We start from the raw sequence: 15,552 nt of genomic DNA on the forward strand, positions 1-15,552 counted from the left end.
GTGCTTGGTATTGGCCTGTTTTCTTCTTTGTCAATAAAATCCTGTAGCAAACTGATGTGTTCATAATGCACTCGGAGAGGGGAGAAAACAGTTTATATTGTCGACTTCTTTTTCAAAAGAAAAAAATATATATAAATAGCAAGCATTTGACTAGAAACACACGTTAAAGAATAATACGATAGGAAATAAAGGAAAGATATTAAACAAAAACTTGACGCCCTTTCAGGACGTATAAGGAACTAAGGAACAGGGCATTTTGGGAAAGGTTGGAGAGCTCCAATGACAGGATAGAATAGATATATCCAAGATAGGGAGGGAGCCGAAACAGGGCTCCTGGTTTTACAAAATAGTGCAGCACATTGTAATCTTTTTCTCCATGGCATCTTTCTCACCATGGCGAATATCGTGACGATGTTGGAAATGTGCATTGTGGTGGAGAGGAGCTGGGGGAGGAGGGCGTGGAGCAAACAGGTGAGTAGGCTGGTTGAAAGCGCCAAGATGCTGCTACACAAATCCCCATATACGTACACACATACGCGTATGAAATAGGTCAGGGCTAATTTGCTCACAGAGCTTAGATATACACTATCTTACCTGACGATAGTACAGATCATACTCGCTATCGCTATAAAGATGGGCGTTTCGTCTAGAGCGATATATTTCATGGTTCTTAAATTGAAAAAAAAAAGCGTTAGTGCTCCTGTAATTCCCCCGGCCGACTTGCACTCTACCTGAGAATTAGAGCTTTGCATCGGGTAAGTAGTATTATCCAATGGCGCCTGCTCGACTCCGTTTACTTTTGCAGCCTCATCCTCCTCGGCCGCTTCGTCTGCGCTCACCTCCTCCTTCGTGTCGATCACCGCTTTGACGACGTTTGGAGGAGGCAAGGAGCTTGCTCGACGACGGTTGCGAATGTCGGCCTTCTCGGCATCGACCACCATCTCCGCCGTCGATTTGGCTTCGTCCGTAGTCACGGGCATGCTCCACATTGCGGCGTACGAAGGAGACAGCGCCTGCCATCGTTGAAGCAGCCGTTTGGCATCATAGACGCCATAGGGCGTGAAGAAGTAGTCGTCGATGTTGGATTCGTCTAGCTGGATCCGTCGGGCGATTGCCGAAGGGATCAGGCAGTCGTGGAAGAGAAGCTCGCGCGGGGGCGTTTCATAATGAACGGAAAAGGGGATATGCTTCACTATCTGCTCTTCGCCGCTCTCTTGCGCACTGACGGGAGAATTTTCAGGCTTAATCCCGATGTCCTTTCTAACTCCGACGGTTTCACCGCCGTCCCTGACGGACTCCGGGGAGGTGAGGTTCTCGGAGGAGCCCTTGTTCAGGTTGCGGACAGATTGGATGGAGATACGCTTGCTGGAGCGGCGCGATGGCGACGGCGATGGGACATCCAGAAAGAACTGGGCCCCGTTCACAGCATACCGTGAGAGGCGATATGCGTTACTTCTCGGGATCCTATTCGAAAAATAAATTAACATCGGGAGTGGCAAACGGCGAAGCACTTTCGCGCCATCACAAGGATTACTTGTCGCGACGGTGAAAAGCGGAGGGTAAGTGTCGCTCCGCGGGAGATATTCGGTCAGGAGATATATCAATGATCTCAACGCTCTATCCGCAAACAAAGCAAGTGGTGAAGCGACTCATTAGACTCCCAATAGTGACCACCAGGATAAGCAAAAACACAGGACAATACCAGGTCGTCATTCTTGTTGAAACGCAGTTCGTAAGCAGCTCCTTTTCTTGCGGTGGCTGTCATTTGCCTGAGTGGTTAAATATGTGCAACAACAAAAGAAAAAAATGTATATATGAAATGTTGAAGAATGAACTAGAGCGAGTGTGTGATAAAGAGTGTTTAAATAAATGTCAAAGAAAGCTGAATGAACACTTGGGATGAATGAGAGACTGGAAACTGTCAGGCTCAAGCAAGGGAAACGGCCATGAAAAGGTTAAAAAAAAAACAAAAATAAAAATGTTGGAGAGGGGAGAGAATATGGCTGTTTTGCCCGCAATCCTGTTGAGAGCTGCAGACTGCAGAAGAGGATGGAAGAGAGAATGCGCTATGAATATATGACAATGAGGCGGCAGATGCTGGATGAAAAGGCCAAGGATAAAGGGGAAAATGACCGTGTAATTGACCTGTGGATGAAAGGGGAACACTAATAGGGAGAAAATGCACGGGAATTTATTTGCAAATCAATTTTTATTAGTGCGTTTTCTTAGGAAAATCTTGCTGGTCAACGCACACCAAACAAACTTTCCCTTATATCCCTCGAGTGGCTAGGTTTTATTATAACGAGGAGGCTCGCCCTGTTGCCTCCAAAAACCCTTATGGTCATGACGCAGGGCCTGACGCGCCCTCTTGCTCCGCTTGCACCGTAATACACCTTAATTACTGAGTGTAGCATTTCTAATTATCTCGAAACATCCTCATATATCATCTTTATTTCATTACCCTTATTAATGAACGCCCACTCGGCCCAATACCCCGTCTCCCCTCGTGGTTTTCCGCCGGCTGCGCTTCTGAGCCCTACCGCAATCAGAAAAGGCATGTCTCAGGCATAGATGAGTGTATATATATAAATATATATATATTAAACCTGGAGGATGTGCTGTCAATCTGCCGTCCTCCATTAGCTCAGCTCAGCAGGCTCGATCATGCTCGTTTATTGCTCGCCTCCTAGGGTTGGAGTCCCTGAAAAGGATGGAAGCAATTGCATGCAAATAATTTGTAGGCAATAATCATTACAGGGATTTGCAGGGGAAGGATGCTCGGGTCAACTGAAGGCAGTTGTCGCACGAACCAGAGTTTGATTTTCCCTTGGACTTTTTTGCTTTTCGCTCTACTTTGTTTGTGGTTGCAATCTCCGCCTGATTCCTTTGATCGCGATTCCAGAGACAGTCCCCCCGATTGGAACAGAAGAAGAATCCTCCATCACGGCGTCCCACGAAGCCCCCATCGATCCCTCCCCACCGAGCCAAGCCGGCTCCCCTCCTCGTCTTGCTGGAGGCCCTTGGCCAGATCCGCCAACGGGTGCATCCTGGCATTCGGCGCACACGGCTTCCACTGGTCGCGCCACCCCGGAACAGATTGCCTATCACGTTGCCGAAGCCCTTCTTCGTGATAGGCCTGGGTCGAGATCAGGACGATCCCGCAGACACTCGCGACCTCCTCTCCCGCAATGGCAAAGCGATTGCCAAATCTCTTCCCTCCGTGACCAGGCAGACCCGACATTATATCGTGCCCGATCCTCACAACTACTCGTGAAATCGTCACCGTGGCGAGAGTCTGAGGCATCCTCCAAGCCTAGGTCGAGTAGCACTGGAAACCGAAGGAATATGCGCGCAACAAGGAGAAGAGAGTCCCTGCCCTCCCTCGCCGCTGCTCTTGCGTCTACTTCTCGCGCTGAAGAGCCGTGGCCGACCACAATATCCTCAGCATCGTCCCCCTCATCCAATACAGACATCACGCCCCTTTTCCCGGAAAAAGCATTGACACGCCCGGCAAAGCCCGGCGTAGCGTTAGCGGGAGCCCACCACTCTCCTGTTCCTGAACAAAGTTTGGATGGATCCTCACTTGCTGAGAAACGCGCTACCGCGTACGATACTAACGGGAATATTGGGAACGCCCCCATGAATAGCAAACGAGTGCCATCCGCGCCTCCTCCATTGCCCCTGCCGCGCGACAACTTTTGTACACTTGGCGCATGGTTGTTTCTGTTCGGGTTCCTATTCCCTCCACTGTGGTGGATAGGCGCATTCTATCCACGAAAGAGCACCGCCAGGTCTGAGTCACGATGGAAGCGACACAACCAGCTCATGTCGGTTCTAGGACTACTGCTAATCCTAGGGATTATTGCATTGCTTATTTGGTATGCAGTGCAAAGGAAACGCTGAAATTTCGTCCCCATTATTTTTTTTTTTCACCTCTCCTGCATTAATGCTAATCACGCTTCACCTCGGTACTTAATTTACCATTAGTATATCACCCGGATTCCCCATATTTTTATCCTATTTTATTTTATTTTATCTTATTTTCATTTCCTAATGAACACTTGCGACGAAATCCCTCCCCTCTGAACATTTATCCCACTTGCAACCATACTCAATATCGAGGCGCTGGATTTTGCCAGGCTTAATAAAACCTATTTGCGCGATCCAATTTGGGGACCCTGGCTGGAGGAGGTCATCGTATATCCCCTTCAATGGCCAAAGGATTCCGTAGAAAACGAGATGGATGGTTTGCGAGAAAGCAACGCTGAAAGACAAGATTTAATTAGAGCATTAACTAAGTTAAAATAGAAGAGAACATCAGAGTCATACATAGTGGCAAAATGAAGAGAGCGGCCAAGCCATACAAAAAAAAAAGATATGAAGTGAAAAGGGAATACTTCGATTCAAATAGTGAAGAGAGATTTGGATAGAAGAAAGAGGAGAGGCAGAGATGGGCAACCAAAAAAACAAAATAAAGACATGGAAAAGTTTTGGAGGGGAGGTGGGAGGGGTATTCATGGAAACTGCTATTTTTTATGGCTCCAAAATATATAGAGAGGGGGGTAATAGGTGAAAGTGCAAGTGTCCTACACACTCATTCTTCAAACTGCAATGCACTACTGGGGGCGACCACGGGGGCGGTCATGAGTACTCTGCGATTGGTATGCCGGGTTTCAAGGAGGGAAACCGAGTTATTTTCCAGCTCTCTTCGGAGCAACTCTTCGCCTCTTCTTCTGCGCTCCTCCTCCGTCTCGCCTTCCTTCGAGGATATCGAAGCGGCATTCTCCGAGGGTGGCCACGATATGGGGGAGGGGGTATCTTTTGTGCTTGAGGAGGGGCTGCTTGCCGTGGTTACCCGAAGTGATGGGACGTATTGATTCTTCTCACTTCCTTCAGGGTCCGTTAGGGAGATGTCGGATTCACTGGTCAATCCTTGTTTGCGTGTCCGTCTTCGCCACAAGACTAAGCCGAGCCCCACCGCGAACATAACGCAAACGCATGCAGCTGATATGATGCCCACTATGAGCGGCTGCAGCTCATCGCCCCTGCTTCCCTCCTCGCCCGCACTGTTAGAGGTGCCCAGTACCTGCGGCGCTTGGATAATCATGGTCGACGCAATACTTTCCGTCACGATAGCCACCCTTGGAGCGGCTGCTGGTTGCACGATGGAGAACGCAGGCCCCCCACTTCCAAGCGAATCCCGTGGGTCACCTGCACGCACAATCTGCCACATATAGCTCAACGGTCGGTCTACGGGGCCAGGCGGCTTTGAAGCGGGATACCAGGTAGAATCGACATCAAGCGGGAAAATGCCATTATTCATTACATTTTGGAAATGCTTGACGACAACCTCGACTCCATTTTCTAGGAAGATAAGATAAATATCCACGTAAAGCGAGGGCGCTATCTCCTGGTTACGGGTGTTCCAGATGAGATTGTGATGCGAGCCATTGGCCCAGATTTCGCCAGCTTGTGGAGAGCAGACTATCTGGGTGAGTTCGGTGCAAGCGGCTTCTAGAAGAAAAAAAAATGGGAGCGAAAATTAAAATTCAAACAATCACAGGATTAAAGAGAGAAAGAGAGAGAGAGAGCCAAATAAAACGATTATGTGTTAGTACCATCTCTGCGCAGAAACAATGATTCGGTGCGCGCTTCTCTTGAAAAGCACACGAAAGCGATCCACGAGATAAGAGTGAAGACCAGTAAAGGATGATGAGACGTTCTGCGGTGAATGAGCATCTTCGCGTGAATGAGTAGAATGATAAAGGGAATGAAAAGTGGTGGCAAATCTTTTCTCGTCGTTAGTAAATTAGAAAAGGAACATGGTGGGGATGTGAAGGGGCGAGGCGAGCACTAGATGGCTACAGGAAATATTACAATCTAATCAGCACAGGAGGAATAGAGCGAACAAGCTAGGTATCAAGAGAGAGGGGAAAATGCCCTGACTTGTTTTATTTTTGCTGCACGAGAGAATTGAGCTTTTTTTAGCGAGAGGAGGGAGGAGGGAAATCCAATGGGAATGCGTGAGCATGACTTCACAATAAAGCGCCAGAGCAGGAGTGCGCTGAGCTGCCAGAAATTGGAACTATTAAGAATCGGACCTGTTCTTTGAGTCCGATGGGCCGGCAGAATTTAAGAATAGCTCGCCTCGGGCTTCGAGTCGACAGCAAAATCCTCCAATGGGCCGGCGAACCTCTGCCAATGAAGAGCTCCGCGCCCTCCTCGCCTAGTGCTCGCGGTCGGTCGGCGTGCCGTGGGATGCTGACACCGGCGTCTTTTCAACGTTAATCTTTCAGGATGCATATTCCTAGCGCTCTCAGCTGCAGATATGTGCAGCCAGCCTCTCGAGGAATTGCGGCCTGTTTTGAAAAAATATAAGATGCCCATCTTAAAACAAAGACTTCGCCCTGATTATCTAAGCTCATTATTTCGGTGGATCCATCCCTCTAGCGTGCTTCCAACGAATCTGCCCATCAAGCCATAGGGCGGTGGTTTGCATCACCACTGTTTTATTCCCGCATAGCTGACACGGATCCAGAGGTGCCGGGTAATTGGAACTTTCGCGTTGCGAGTTGTCCGACTACTAGGAGCTCTAAGCAGCAAGATGCTCCTCGTTACGTAGATACTGCCCTCGTCTCCAAACCTCTTGCCGCTGCTGCAGCATGTAGAAGACGGTTTCCGAACCATTTTTGGTCTCTCGGCGATATCCACCATCGCACGGAGCTCTTTGCGCCAGTGAGGGTCTACTTTATTTCGAGTGAATGGGGTGGCTGCTACCCCTTCCATTGTTCCAACAGAGAAGCATAGCCCTCCACAGAGGATGTCATCTTGCTAATTGATGGTAATAACAAAGATCGCCTCGTTCAAAATCGGACCTTCCGTAGCTCCAAAGAGTCGACTCCTCTTCATTCACTGCTGGTTTAGCAAATCTTTGCCAAAGCCATGGGCTTCAGTCTGCTGCTTGGTCCTCCATTTCAATCTATTTTCGCTGCATCTTCTCTTTTGGGTATCTAACGCGTAAGACAAGACTTGGTTCTATTCCTCTTAATTTTCGGACTTAGCGGTGGGAGAGAATTTGCCATTTTCCACCTCGTGACTATTGTGTAGCATGCAAGTGCTCCATCGCCACCACTTTTCCCCTCCTCCCCCCTTTCTCCTTGGCTTTTCCTTATTTCTAAATTCCAACTGAGGTATGGCTCGCATGCGCTCTAACCCAATACAAAACACAGGCCCCCAAGGCAATGTGCTTGATCTCTATCCTTCGCTCTCCCGCCACTGGCACAATGGGCGGCGTCAAGGACAGCCGAATGCGCCTTACCTCAATGGGCATGTGAATGGCGTGGAGATACGGGAAGTGGAACGCGATGTGTCATTATACTGGGATCTCTACCCCAATTTGAGTCGTGAGGTGACTTTGCTATATTACAAATAACAAAATGTATAGAATACGCACTCATGTCTACTCTCCTTCAGATTGAGAATAGAGGATCAGAAGAGCAACGACGTGTATTGCATTCGCTTCGGGAGCAGCCCGCCATTCCCACTGTCTGATCCTGTCATATTTATACAAGCGCCCATCGTATATGCTTGAGCAAGTGAACTTTGAATTTTCCTTTTCTTTTAAAATCTGGACTATTTTATCAGCACATCCTCATGTGCAGTGGCTCGATTTTGTTTGATAAAATCTCGGTTTATGATATCTTAAAGCTCCTCTCTATATCCACCGGCTTTTGCAATAAAATGCTAAAAAGCAGTCATGGTGATGAGAAAGGATCAAGGTGATCTCTCTCTTGCTTGCCGAATCGTGTCGACCTTCAGAATAGAGTAGGTGAGGATTGGGCCCATGATAGCTTGGAAGAAACTCCAAGGAATCCCTAGGAGAGTATGGGTCGACAACCTAGGACTAAACCCTACCTGAACAGGCGAAAAAGCAGGTGGGCGCAGCTACTACCCATCCCAGGAAGAAGGAAGACATGTTTTATACTCGATACTAAAGAGTCGCAGAAAAGGAATGGAGAGCTTTTATCAAATGATAAAGAGGCGATCTAACGTTTTCCGATAAACTTTACATATCCTATATATATCCATGTATATATATATATATATATATGTCTAGCAGAGGGCGGACAAAGAATGATGACACGATAATGTCAAGAATCGCATTAAGAATACTCCGATAGTTCCAAATCCATTTAAAAAATTGCCCCATCATTTTTGGCAGGTGCTTATAGTTTTCGTTATCTTGTACTGATCTCTTCCCAAAAAAAACACTTCGAAAATTTTGTTATCTTAACTCTCTTTGTTTTTTTTTCTCACCTATACATTTAATTAAGCATTATCAAAACAATGTCTTTTTTCCCCGACGACACCATCAAGAGCAGCTTGGAGTGGGTGAGCGGTCTCGACCCGCTTAATGTTCAGGCAACTAACCTGCGCAAGACGTCCATTATTTGTACTATTGGTGGGTTGGATTATTTTGGAAGATAACGAGTTCGGTATTTTTATTTTACGTGTCTATGCCTTCTAGGGCCCAAGACTAACAGCGTGGAAATGATGACAAAGCTGCGTGAGGCGGGAATGAATATCGTGCGCATGAACTTTTCTCATGGAAGCTACGAGTACCATGGGTCGGTCATTAGCAATATTCGTAAGAGCTGTGAAGGTAAAGAAATTTTTTCCGGCCGGGCTTACAAAGGTTGCTAATTTTATTGTGTTTGCAGAACACCCTGGGCGCCCCGTGGCCATTGCTCTTGATACCAAAGGCCCCGAAATCAGAACGGGCATTGTCCCTAACGATGGAGAGGTAAGCATCCTGGATTGGTTTATGGAAATGACCCATCTAATGTATGCTCATGTCTATTTTCAGATCGAAATCAAAACTGGCATGGAGCTAACATTTACGGTCGACGATAAGTATCGTGAGCAGTGTAGCGCCTCCACGGTCTATATTGATTACAAAAATCTCCCCAAGGTCATTCAAAAAGGAAAAAAGATATACGTCGATGATGGCGTCCTAACATTCGAGGCTATTGACGTTGCGAGTGACAGCGTTAGGGTGATTGCCCGCAACAACGGCAAGCTTAGTAGCCGCAAGGGCGTCAATCTTCCCGGCACCAATGTGGATTTGGCTGCACTTTCGGAGAAAGATAAGGCTGATCTACGGTTTGGTGTGGAGCAAGGCGTGGACATGATTTTTGCCTCATTCATTCGCTGTGCTCAGGATATCCGAGATATTCGCACGGTGCTTGGCGAAGAGGGCAAGCACATCATGGTGATTGCGAAGATCGAGAACCACCAGGGTGTTGATAACTTTGACGAGATCTTGGAGGAGACGGATGGCGTTATGGTTGCGCGTGGAGATTTGGGCATTGAAATCCCAAGGTGACTTGAAACACTAGAGCTTCTTTTTTTTTCTCTCTCTTTCTCTCTCTTGAAGTTTTCTAACCAAGCTGTTTTCTTTTACCCTACTAGCTCTCGAGTGTTCATTGCTCAAAAAATGATGATTGCCAAGTGCAACCTGGCTGGTAAACCCGTCATTTGCGCTACCCAAATGTTGGAGAGTATGACATACAACCCACGCCCCACTCGTGCCGAGGTATCCGACGTTGGCAATGCGGTGCTTGACGGCGCAGACTGTGTTATGCTTTCAGGTGAGACGGCAAAGGGATCCTATCCGTTGGAAGCCGGTAATTATAGTTTCTCATCTACCGAGTCGCTTTTCTTTTTGGTTTTCATTCGATGTGTACTGACCTATTGATGCATCCAGTTCGAATGATGCACGAAACTTGCGTCCTCGCCGAATCCGTTATCTGCTATCCCCCTCTTTTCAACGAGCTCCGAGCTCTCCAGCCACGCCCCACCGAAACCACAGAAACGGTTGCTTCAAGTGCAGTCTCTGCAGCCCACGAGCAACGCGCCGGTGCTATTCTCGTCCTCACCACCAGCGGCAAATCTGCTCGCCTTCTCGCCAAATATCGTCCCTGTGTGCCTATCATCCCCATCACACGCAATCCAGTGTGTTCGCGACAGGTGCACTTATATAGAGGCTGCTATCCATTCCTATATACCCTCCCGAAGCCGACTGCCGACAGCAAAACGACATGGCAAGAAGACGTCGATGCTCGCTTGCGGTGGGGCATGAAGCGGGGTGTGGAGAACGGCCTGCTTAAGCCCGGAGACACCGTGATTGCAATCCAGGGGTGGCGCGGGGGTACAGGCACCACCAACACGATGCGAGTGTTGCAGGTGCCCGAGTCATTGTAAAAAAAAAAAAAACTTATATCGCGCTTGGGGATGCGTTCCCCTACTAGCTTCCAACCTGTTTCTAGACCACAATTACATGCAATAGTTATAAAATATTTGTTCAATAAAGTTGAAGTTGATTTATTTTTCCAAAGGGTTTTTTTTTGTTTTTAACTATGAATTCCTCTCCTCTGTACCTGCTACACCACCTGTGTGTTTAAGTTGGGAAATCATCACTTTTGTGCGCATGAGCTTGATGTTTTGAAGCAACAGATAATTTCATTTTATGTCAATGGGGAGTAGGAGAAAAAAAAATTACAAAATTCATCTTTATATAGGTGTGCTAGCTTTATTTCTTCTCGGCAGTGGTCTCTCCTTTAGGAGCGGTGATAAATTCTGGCCTGTCGTCCCTGCCCTCACCTAAAAGCCAGCCCAAGAATAAAGGTTAGAAAGAGGTTGGATTGAGGACGGCTCGAATAAAAGCCAGCAAAAAGTCAAGGCTTACCGGTCTGTTCCCAAGGAGAGGCTGCCCCCTCGAAGTTTCTAAATGCCTGTGCTAACTCGAGCGGCTCCGACACAACCCGCTTCTTCTCCTCGTCATATCGCACCTCAACATAGCCCGTCAAGGGGAAGTCTTTCCTCATGGGGTGGCCCTCAAATCCATAATCCGTCAAAATTCTTCGGAGATCAGGATGACCGGTGAAATAGATGCCATACATGTCCCAAGCCTCTCGTTCAAACCAGTTCGCCCCGCCATGGACCGAGGTCACGGATGGGACAGGGGAGACCTCGTCGGCGTAGGTCTTAACACGAATGCGGGCATTCCACCGAATACTCAGGAGGTTATATACGACTTCAAATCGATTTGCACGGTGGGGATAGTCTACGCCGCACAGTTCTACAAGCTGCTTGAACTGCGCACCTGTGTGATCACGCAAGAATGTCATCACGGGGATCACTGCCGAGGGGGCCACAAATAGCGTGAGCTCATCTTTCCACACGGAAAACTGCTGGATGAATTTCGGGAGGCAAGTTGTGATGTATTGTCCATATTCATGCAACTTGTCATTACCCGATTTGAAGGAGGGATCGGCCATCTTGCGTTGAGTTTGCTCATCTAAACAGAAGCCGAGGAGATGGGTGAGAAAAAAGTGTCTTTCTTCACCGCTGCCAAGCTACTCTTACCTTTCTCGACCGCTGGATGAGTGTAGTATGCCTTCTGTACGCTTCTCAGTGGGGCGAGAGGGGCTGCAGCGCGAACTAATCAAAATAAATAATAACAATGAGTCCATGCATTCTAGGTCCTAAAAAACGGCCACGATTCCCGCCGATTTTGCAGCACTGAAAGCAAAGGTAAGCACATACCCGCAGAGGGTAGAATGTTGCGAGCGGCAACAGCCGAACGAAGCAACAGATGTGACATTATGTATAAGATTCCAGATCAAACAAAAATATAGGTCGAGGCCAGGGGGTTTTCTCCTCTTGACGATCTAAGCCGCAATAAACTATCGTGACTGTATCATGACTATCCATTATTCTAGAATCGTAAACAACGAAATATTGCCACACCGCAAGGCGAGTTTCGACTTCTCGAGAGCTCACACGGCACATCATGACACGACGACATCGTTTAAGCAATGATATCGAGAATCGTCTCGCAGATTACATCTATGAGATGGAACAAGCTGAAATGAGCCTGTCCACTTTCGCCGTGCTCACCTATGTTCAAGGGCGAGACTTTAGTTTTCGGAGAATGCGGAAACAGCAACTCGAGAAATCTATCGAGAGAGGTGAATGCGCATAGCTCCCAAGTTTACCCCGATATATTTAATTTTTTTTTTGATTCTCCTTATTTTATTACTTTTAGTGTTACAGGCAATAAAGAAATCGAAGCAAGAGCAACCGTCTGATGTTCATAATGAACAAAGGTACATATATCAACGATAGTGTCATTTCCTGCGACACCATATATATACATATATATCTTTTTCACCTTAGACTTGGAGAAGACGATGATACTGGAGAGGATGAGATTGACAATTTAGAAAGTTTGCAGCTGATGGAGGTTCAGGTAAGTATTTGAGTCGTATCAAAAACACTTGGGCATAGCCTCTAACAATACTGTAAAATTATCTTTAGGATACTAATGCCATGAACAGATCGGTTATGAACCTATGGAACCTTCACAGAGGTGCTCAGGATACTTCAAAATCCACAAACGGTGACGCGCCAAGCACCCCAAAACTTGCAGACCCGGCTGAGGTTAGCAAAACTGAGGTTCCGGAAGAGGCTAGCAAAAGCCAGTCCACAACAAGGAGCAAGCGAAAGGTGGGCCATAGCAATGCTCCCGAATCCAAACGCCATAAAGGTATATCCATTTTCATCTGGAGGAATGCCTTCTTAAATCTTAACTTTGATTTGCTAGCGAGCACGGATGATCTCATCCCAACAATATCTAATGCTCGCTTCTCCCATCTGGCCGGAATTGAGTCCTGCCTCAAGCAGATTATGGAATCGATTGTGCAGCCTTTTGTTTTTGCCCCGCTCTATGGTCACCTGGGCCTCCATCCTCCGCGAGGAGTTCTTCTGCACGGCCCTCCAGGAACGGGTAAAACTATGCTTGCGCAAGCTATCGCAGGGGTAAAATGTCTACTCTGCCATTCAATGTATGTGTTTCTTATCTCAACATGTATTTTTTTCCCAGGAATTGGATGTCCCATATTTCAATATCTCGGCTCCTTCAATTGTATCCGGTATGTCGGGTGAATCTGAGAAGAAAATCCGAGAAATTTTTGATGCTGCAAAGGTATATACAGACAAGACACAGATTTGATATGGAACTTTTGTTTCTAATATATATAAGTGTTTGAATAGAACTGTGCCCCTTGTTTAATATTTATCGATGAGATTGACGCGATCACACCTAAACGAGAGTCTGCTCAGCGTGAGATGGAACGTCGTATTGTCGCACAGCTATTAACATGTATCGACGGTAAATAAATATGAATATTTCCTATAGCACGAAGGGGAAGTTGTGTCTAAATTGTACTTTGAGCTTTTATAGACTTATCTTTAGAAAAGACCAACAATAAGCCCGTGATGATCATTGGCGCTACTAACCGGCCCGACTCTCTGGATCCCGCATTGCGGCGAGCCGGTAGATTCGACCGAGAGATTAGTGTGGGTATCCCCGACGAAACTTCACGCGAGAAGTATGTAAATATTGCTCGTCGAGGGTTAAATTCCAATTAATGGCGAATACCTTTTTTTTCAGAATTCTTCGATTGCTCACCGCAAAACTGCGATTGTCTGAAGACATCGATTTTACCGCCCTTGCCAAATTGACTGCAGGCTATGTCGGTGCTGATCTCAATTCCTTGGCTCGCACTGCAGGTGACCTGGCCATCAGTCGTATCTTCCATGATTTCATCTCGGAAGCACTGCGAAAAGAAGCAGCTACAGTTAATTCCGAGAGCCAACCCTCTGATACAACCATGCAAATCGACGAGGCGACAACCAGTGCCGCCCTAACATCAACAGCATCCGCCGAAATAGTCACTGCCTTTATCCGCGAAAACCCTCAATTCCTAACTTTCGAACGCCTTTCCATGCTAATGATTACCCGCGAGGACTTTGACGTTGCGCTGAAGCAGGTTCAACCGTCCTCTAAGAGAGAGGGCTTTGCCACTGTCCCAGATGTCACCTGGTCCGACGTAGGAGCGCTGAATAAAGTTCGCCGTGCACTTGAGACTAGTATTGTGTACCCCATTCGATACCCAGAACTGTACGAGAAGGTGGGGATTACCGATGCTAGCGGAGTGTTGCTTTGGGGCCCTCCTGGATGCGGTAAAACCCTGCTGGCGAAAGCGGTCGCCAATCAGAGTCGAGCCAATTTCATATCTGTAAAGGGACCCGAATTACTGAACAAATATGTTGGAGAGAGTGAAAGGGCGGTGCGGCAAGTGTTTAATCGCGCTAGAGATTCGGCGCCGTGCGTCATCTTCTTCGATGAATTGGATGCACTATGTGCTAGAAGAGATGACTCTCAAGTAAGTGTGCATACAAATATTTGCCCCATTCTCCCTGAATAATAAGTGAGTCTTGTTCCTCCGTTTTTTAAAAGTCGGAAGCTTCTGCGCGGGTGGTCAATACTCTTCTGACCGAATTGGATGGTATGGAGAATCGGAAAAAGGTTTATGTGGTTGCCGCCACTAATCGACCAGGTTGGGAGCTTAAATACTCTACTGTGCCCTAGCCTCGCTTATTTATTCATGATCGTCTTTTCCCTTAGATATTATCGATCCTGCTATGACTCGTCCTGGTCGCCTTGACAAACTTTTATATGTTGAGCTCCCCACCATAGCAGACCGCATAGAGATCCTACGAGCTCTAACGCGAAAGAAGCCATTAGATAATAGTTGCTCATTAGAAGCCATCGCCAATGATCCCAGATGTGAAGGCTTCAGTGGCGCTGATCTTGCTGCACTCGTTCGCGAAGCTGCGTTGGCAGCAATCAAAGGCCCGCTCTACTCATCGCCTGAAGGAGTCAATCCAGAGACGCTGCTTGGCGACCTCTATATTACTCCGGAACATTTTGATGCTGCCTTGAGTGTGTTAAAACCAAGCGTGTCTGCAGAGGTTGGTTTCTTTTTATCCTCCCCGAATTTCATAATTGGGAGCCTGAATATTCATTCATTCTTTGATAGGAAAAAAGAAAATACGATGCACTTTCCAAGAAATATGGTCAGGGAACATGATACCGGCTCTATATTTGCGAATAAATCTTGTATTATTTTTCAAGTTTAAGTCTGTCTGCCACTCGATCATATGGTGGTCAACATCACGATTTGCTTTAGATTAGTGATCTAAAGGGTAGAATTGGATTAAATTCTATATTCTATGTATACATTACACAAAAAACACATCTAGCCCTCTCGAGAATTAACAACATATTTTTCAAAGATTAATTAGGACGTCTTTTTATAGATGTCTTTATACAATGTGCTGATGCGTGACGACACCCGGCGGATAATGAGGAGAATGGAATCCATTGCGACTGAGGCAAACATCTCTACTGCAAGCAGGCCAAGGCGAAAAACTACAACGCAAGTTGCAAGAATGGTTGTGCAATATGCAAGTAGGAAAAGGCCCGAGAGGAAAAAGGCAAAGAGCGGGGAGAAGCAGGCGTAGACCTGCCAACTTCGAATTGACAGCATTGTCAGCTGCGATAAAGAGGAGTTTCCAAGAGATTGGTTGAATGAGGGGTAACTGAAAATCACGGGGAAATAAGCCTCACGGCATTTATAAAAT

The 15,552-nt window shown here is 47.0% G+C and overlaps 10 protein-coding genes across 10 annotated transcripts; 5 read left to right on the top strand and 5 right to left on the bottom strand.

The window, feature by feature from the left end:
* Window positions 1-30: 30 nt before the first annotated feature.
* VTP21DRAFT_1701 (uncharacterized protein) lies at window positions 31-1,765 on the bottom strand (the record flags this gene model as incomplete). The annotated part of the gene is made up of 7 exons (XM_069391818.1): window positions 31-51; window positions 212-333; window positions 393-504; window positions 595-669; window positions 732-1,464; window positions 1,535-1,617; window positions 1,703-1,765. The coding sequence occupies 7 exons, from the start codon at window positions 1,763-1,765 to the stop codon at window positions 31-33; spliced, it is 1,209 nt and encodes a 402-aa protein (XP_069251038.1).
* Window positions 1,766-2,941: 1,176 nt separating this feature from the next.
* VTP21DRAFT_1702 (uncharacterized protein) lies at window positions 2,942-3,304 on the bottom strand (the record flags this gene model as incomplete). Its single annotated transcript, XM_069391819.1, has 1 exon — window positions 2,942-3,304. The coding sequence occupies one exon, from the start codon at window positions 3,302-3,304 to the stop codon at window positions 2,942-2,944; it is 363 nt and encodes a 120-aa protein (XP_069251039.1).
* Window positions 3,305-3,345: 41 nt separating this feature from the next.
* On the top strand, window positions 3,346-3,903 carry VTP21DRAFT_1703 (uncharacterized protein; the record flags this gene model as incomplete). The annotated part of the gene is made up of 1 exon (XM_069391820.1): window positions 3,346-3,903. One exon carries the CDS (start codon window positions 3,346-3,348, stop codon window positions 3,901-3,903), a length of 558 nt encoding a protein of 185 aa, XP_069251040.1.
* Window positions 3,904-4,594: 691 nt separating this feature from the next.
* On the bottom strand, window positions 4,595-5,739 carry VTP21DRAFT_1704 (uncharacterized protein; the record flags this gene model as incomplete). Its single annotated transcript, XM_069391821.1, has 2 exons — window positions 4,595-5,514; window positions 5,619-5,739. 2 exons carry the CDS (start codon window positions 5,737-5,739, stop codon window positions 4,595-4,597), a joined length of 1,041 nt encoding a protein of 346 aa, XP_069251041.1.
* A 378-nt stretch (window positions 5,740-6,117) lies between these two features.
* Window positions 6,118-6,807, top strand: VTP21DRAFT_1705 (uncharacterized protein; the record flags this gene model as incomplete). Its single annotated transcript, XM_069391822.1, has 2 exons — window positions 6,118-6,283; window positions 6,524-6,807. 2 exons carry the CDS (start codon window positions 6,118-6,120, stop codon window positions 6,805-6,807), a joined length of 450 nt encoding a protein of 149 aa, XP_069251042.1.
* Window positions 6,808-7,192: 385 nt separating this feature from the next.
* On the top strand, window positions 7,193-7,551 carry VTP21DRAFT_1706 (uncharacterized protein; the record flags this gene model as incomplete). Its single annotated transcript, XM_069391823.1, has 2 exons — window positions 7,193-7,408; window positions 7,474-7,551. The coding sequence occupies 2 exons, from the start codon at window positions 7,193-7,195 to the stop codon at window positions 7,549-7,551; spliced, it is 294 nt and encodes a 97-aa protein (XP_069251043.1).
* Window positions 7,552-8,346: 795 nt separating this feature from the next.
* Window positions 8,347-10,263, top strand: VTP21DRAFT_1707 (uncharacterized protein; the record flags this gene model as incomplete). Its single annotated transcript, XM_069391824.1, has 6 exons — window positions 8,347-8,461; window positions 8,528-8,662; window positions 8,721-8,803; window positions 8,867-9,381; window positions 9,472-9,686; window positions 9,767-10,263. The coding sequence occupies 6 exons, from the start codon at window positions 8,347-8,349 to the stop codon at window positions 10,261-10,263; spliced, it is 1,560 nt and encodes a 519-aa protein (XP_069251044.1).
* A 328-nt stretch (window positions 10,264-10,591) lies between these two features.
* On the bottom strand, window positions 10,592-11,665 carry VTP21DRAFT_1708 (uncharacterized protein; the record flags this gene model as incomplete). The annotated part of the gene is made up of 4 exons (XM_069391825.1): window positions 10,592-10,662; window positions 10,748-11,359; window positions 11,428-11,502; window positions 11,608-11,665. 4 exons carry the CDS (start codon window positions 11,663-11,665, stop codon window positions 10,592-10,594), a joined length of 816 nt encoding a protein of 271 aa, XP_069251045.1.
* A 189-nt stretch (window positions 11,666-11,854) lies between these two features.
* On the top strand, window positions 11,855-14,999 carry VTP21DRAFT_1709 (uncharacterized protein; the record flags this gene model as incomplete). The annotated part of the gene is made up of 12 exons (XM_069391826.1): window positions 11,855-12,032; window positions 12,110-12,170; window positions 12,241-12,313; window positions 12,382-12,610; window positions 12,668-12,882; window positions 12,947-13,048; window positions 13,117-13,234; window positions 13,307-13,454; window positions 13,517-14,291; window positions 14,366-14,465; window positions 14,534-14,880; window positions 14,949-14,999. The coding sequence occupies 12 exons, from the start codon at window positions 11,855-11,857 to the stop codon at window positions 14,997-14,999; spliced, it is 2,397 nt and encodes a 798-aa protein (XP_069251046.1).
* Window positions 15,000-15,209: 210 nt separating this feature from the next.
* Window positions 15,210-15,458, bottom strand: VTP21DRAFT_1710 (uncharacterized protein; the record flags this gene model as incomplete). Its single annotated transcript, XM_069391828.1, has 1 exon — window positions 15,210-15,458. The coding sequence occupies one exon, from the start codon at window positions 15,456-15,458 to the stop codon at window positions 15,210-15,212; it is 249 nt and encodes an 82-aa protein (XP_069251047.1).
* Window positions 15,459-15,552: the final 94 nt, after the last annotated feature.

This window comes from Calcarisporiella thermophila, assembly GCF_041956535.1.
Source record: "Calcarisporiella thermophila strain CBS 279.70 unplaced genomic scaffold VTP21scaffold_12, whole genome shotgun sequence".
Lineage (NCBI taxonomy): Eukaryota > Fungi > Calcarisporiellomycota > Calcarisporiellomycetes > Calcarisporiellales > Calcarisporiellaceae > Calcarisporiella > Calcarisporiella thermophila.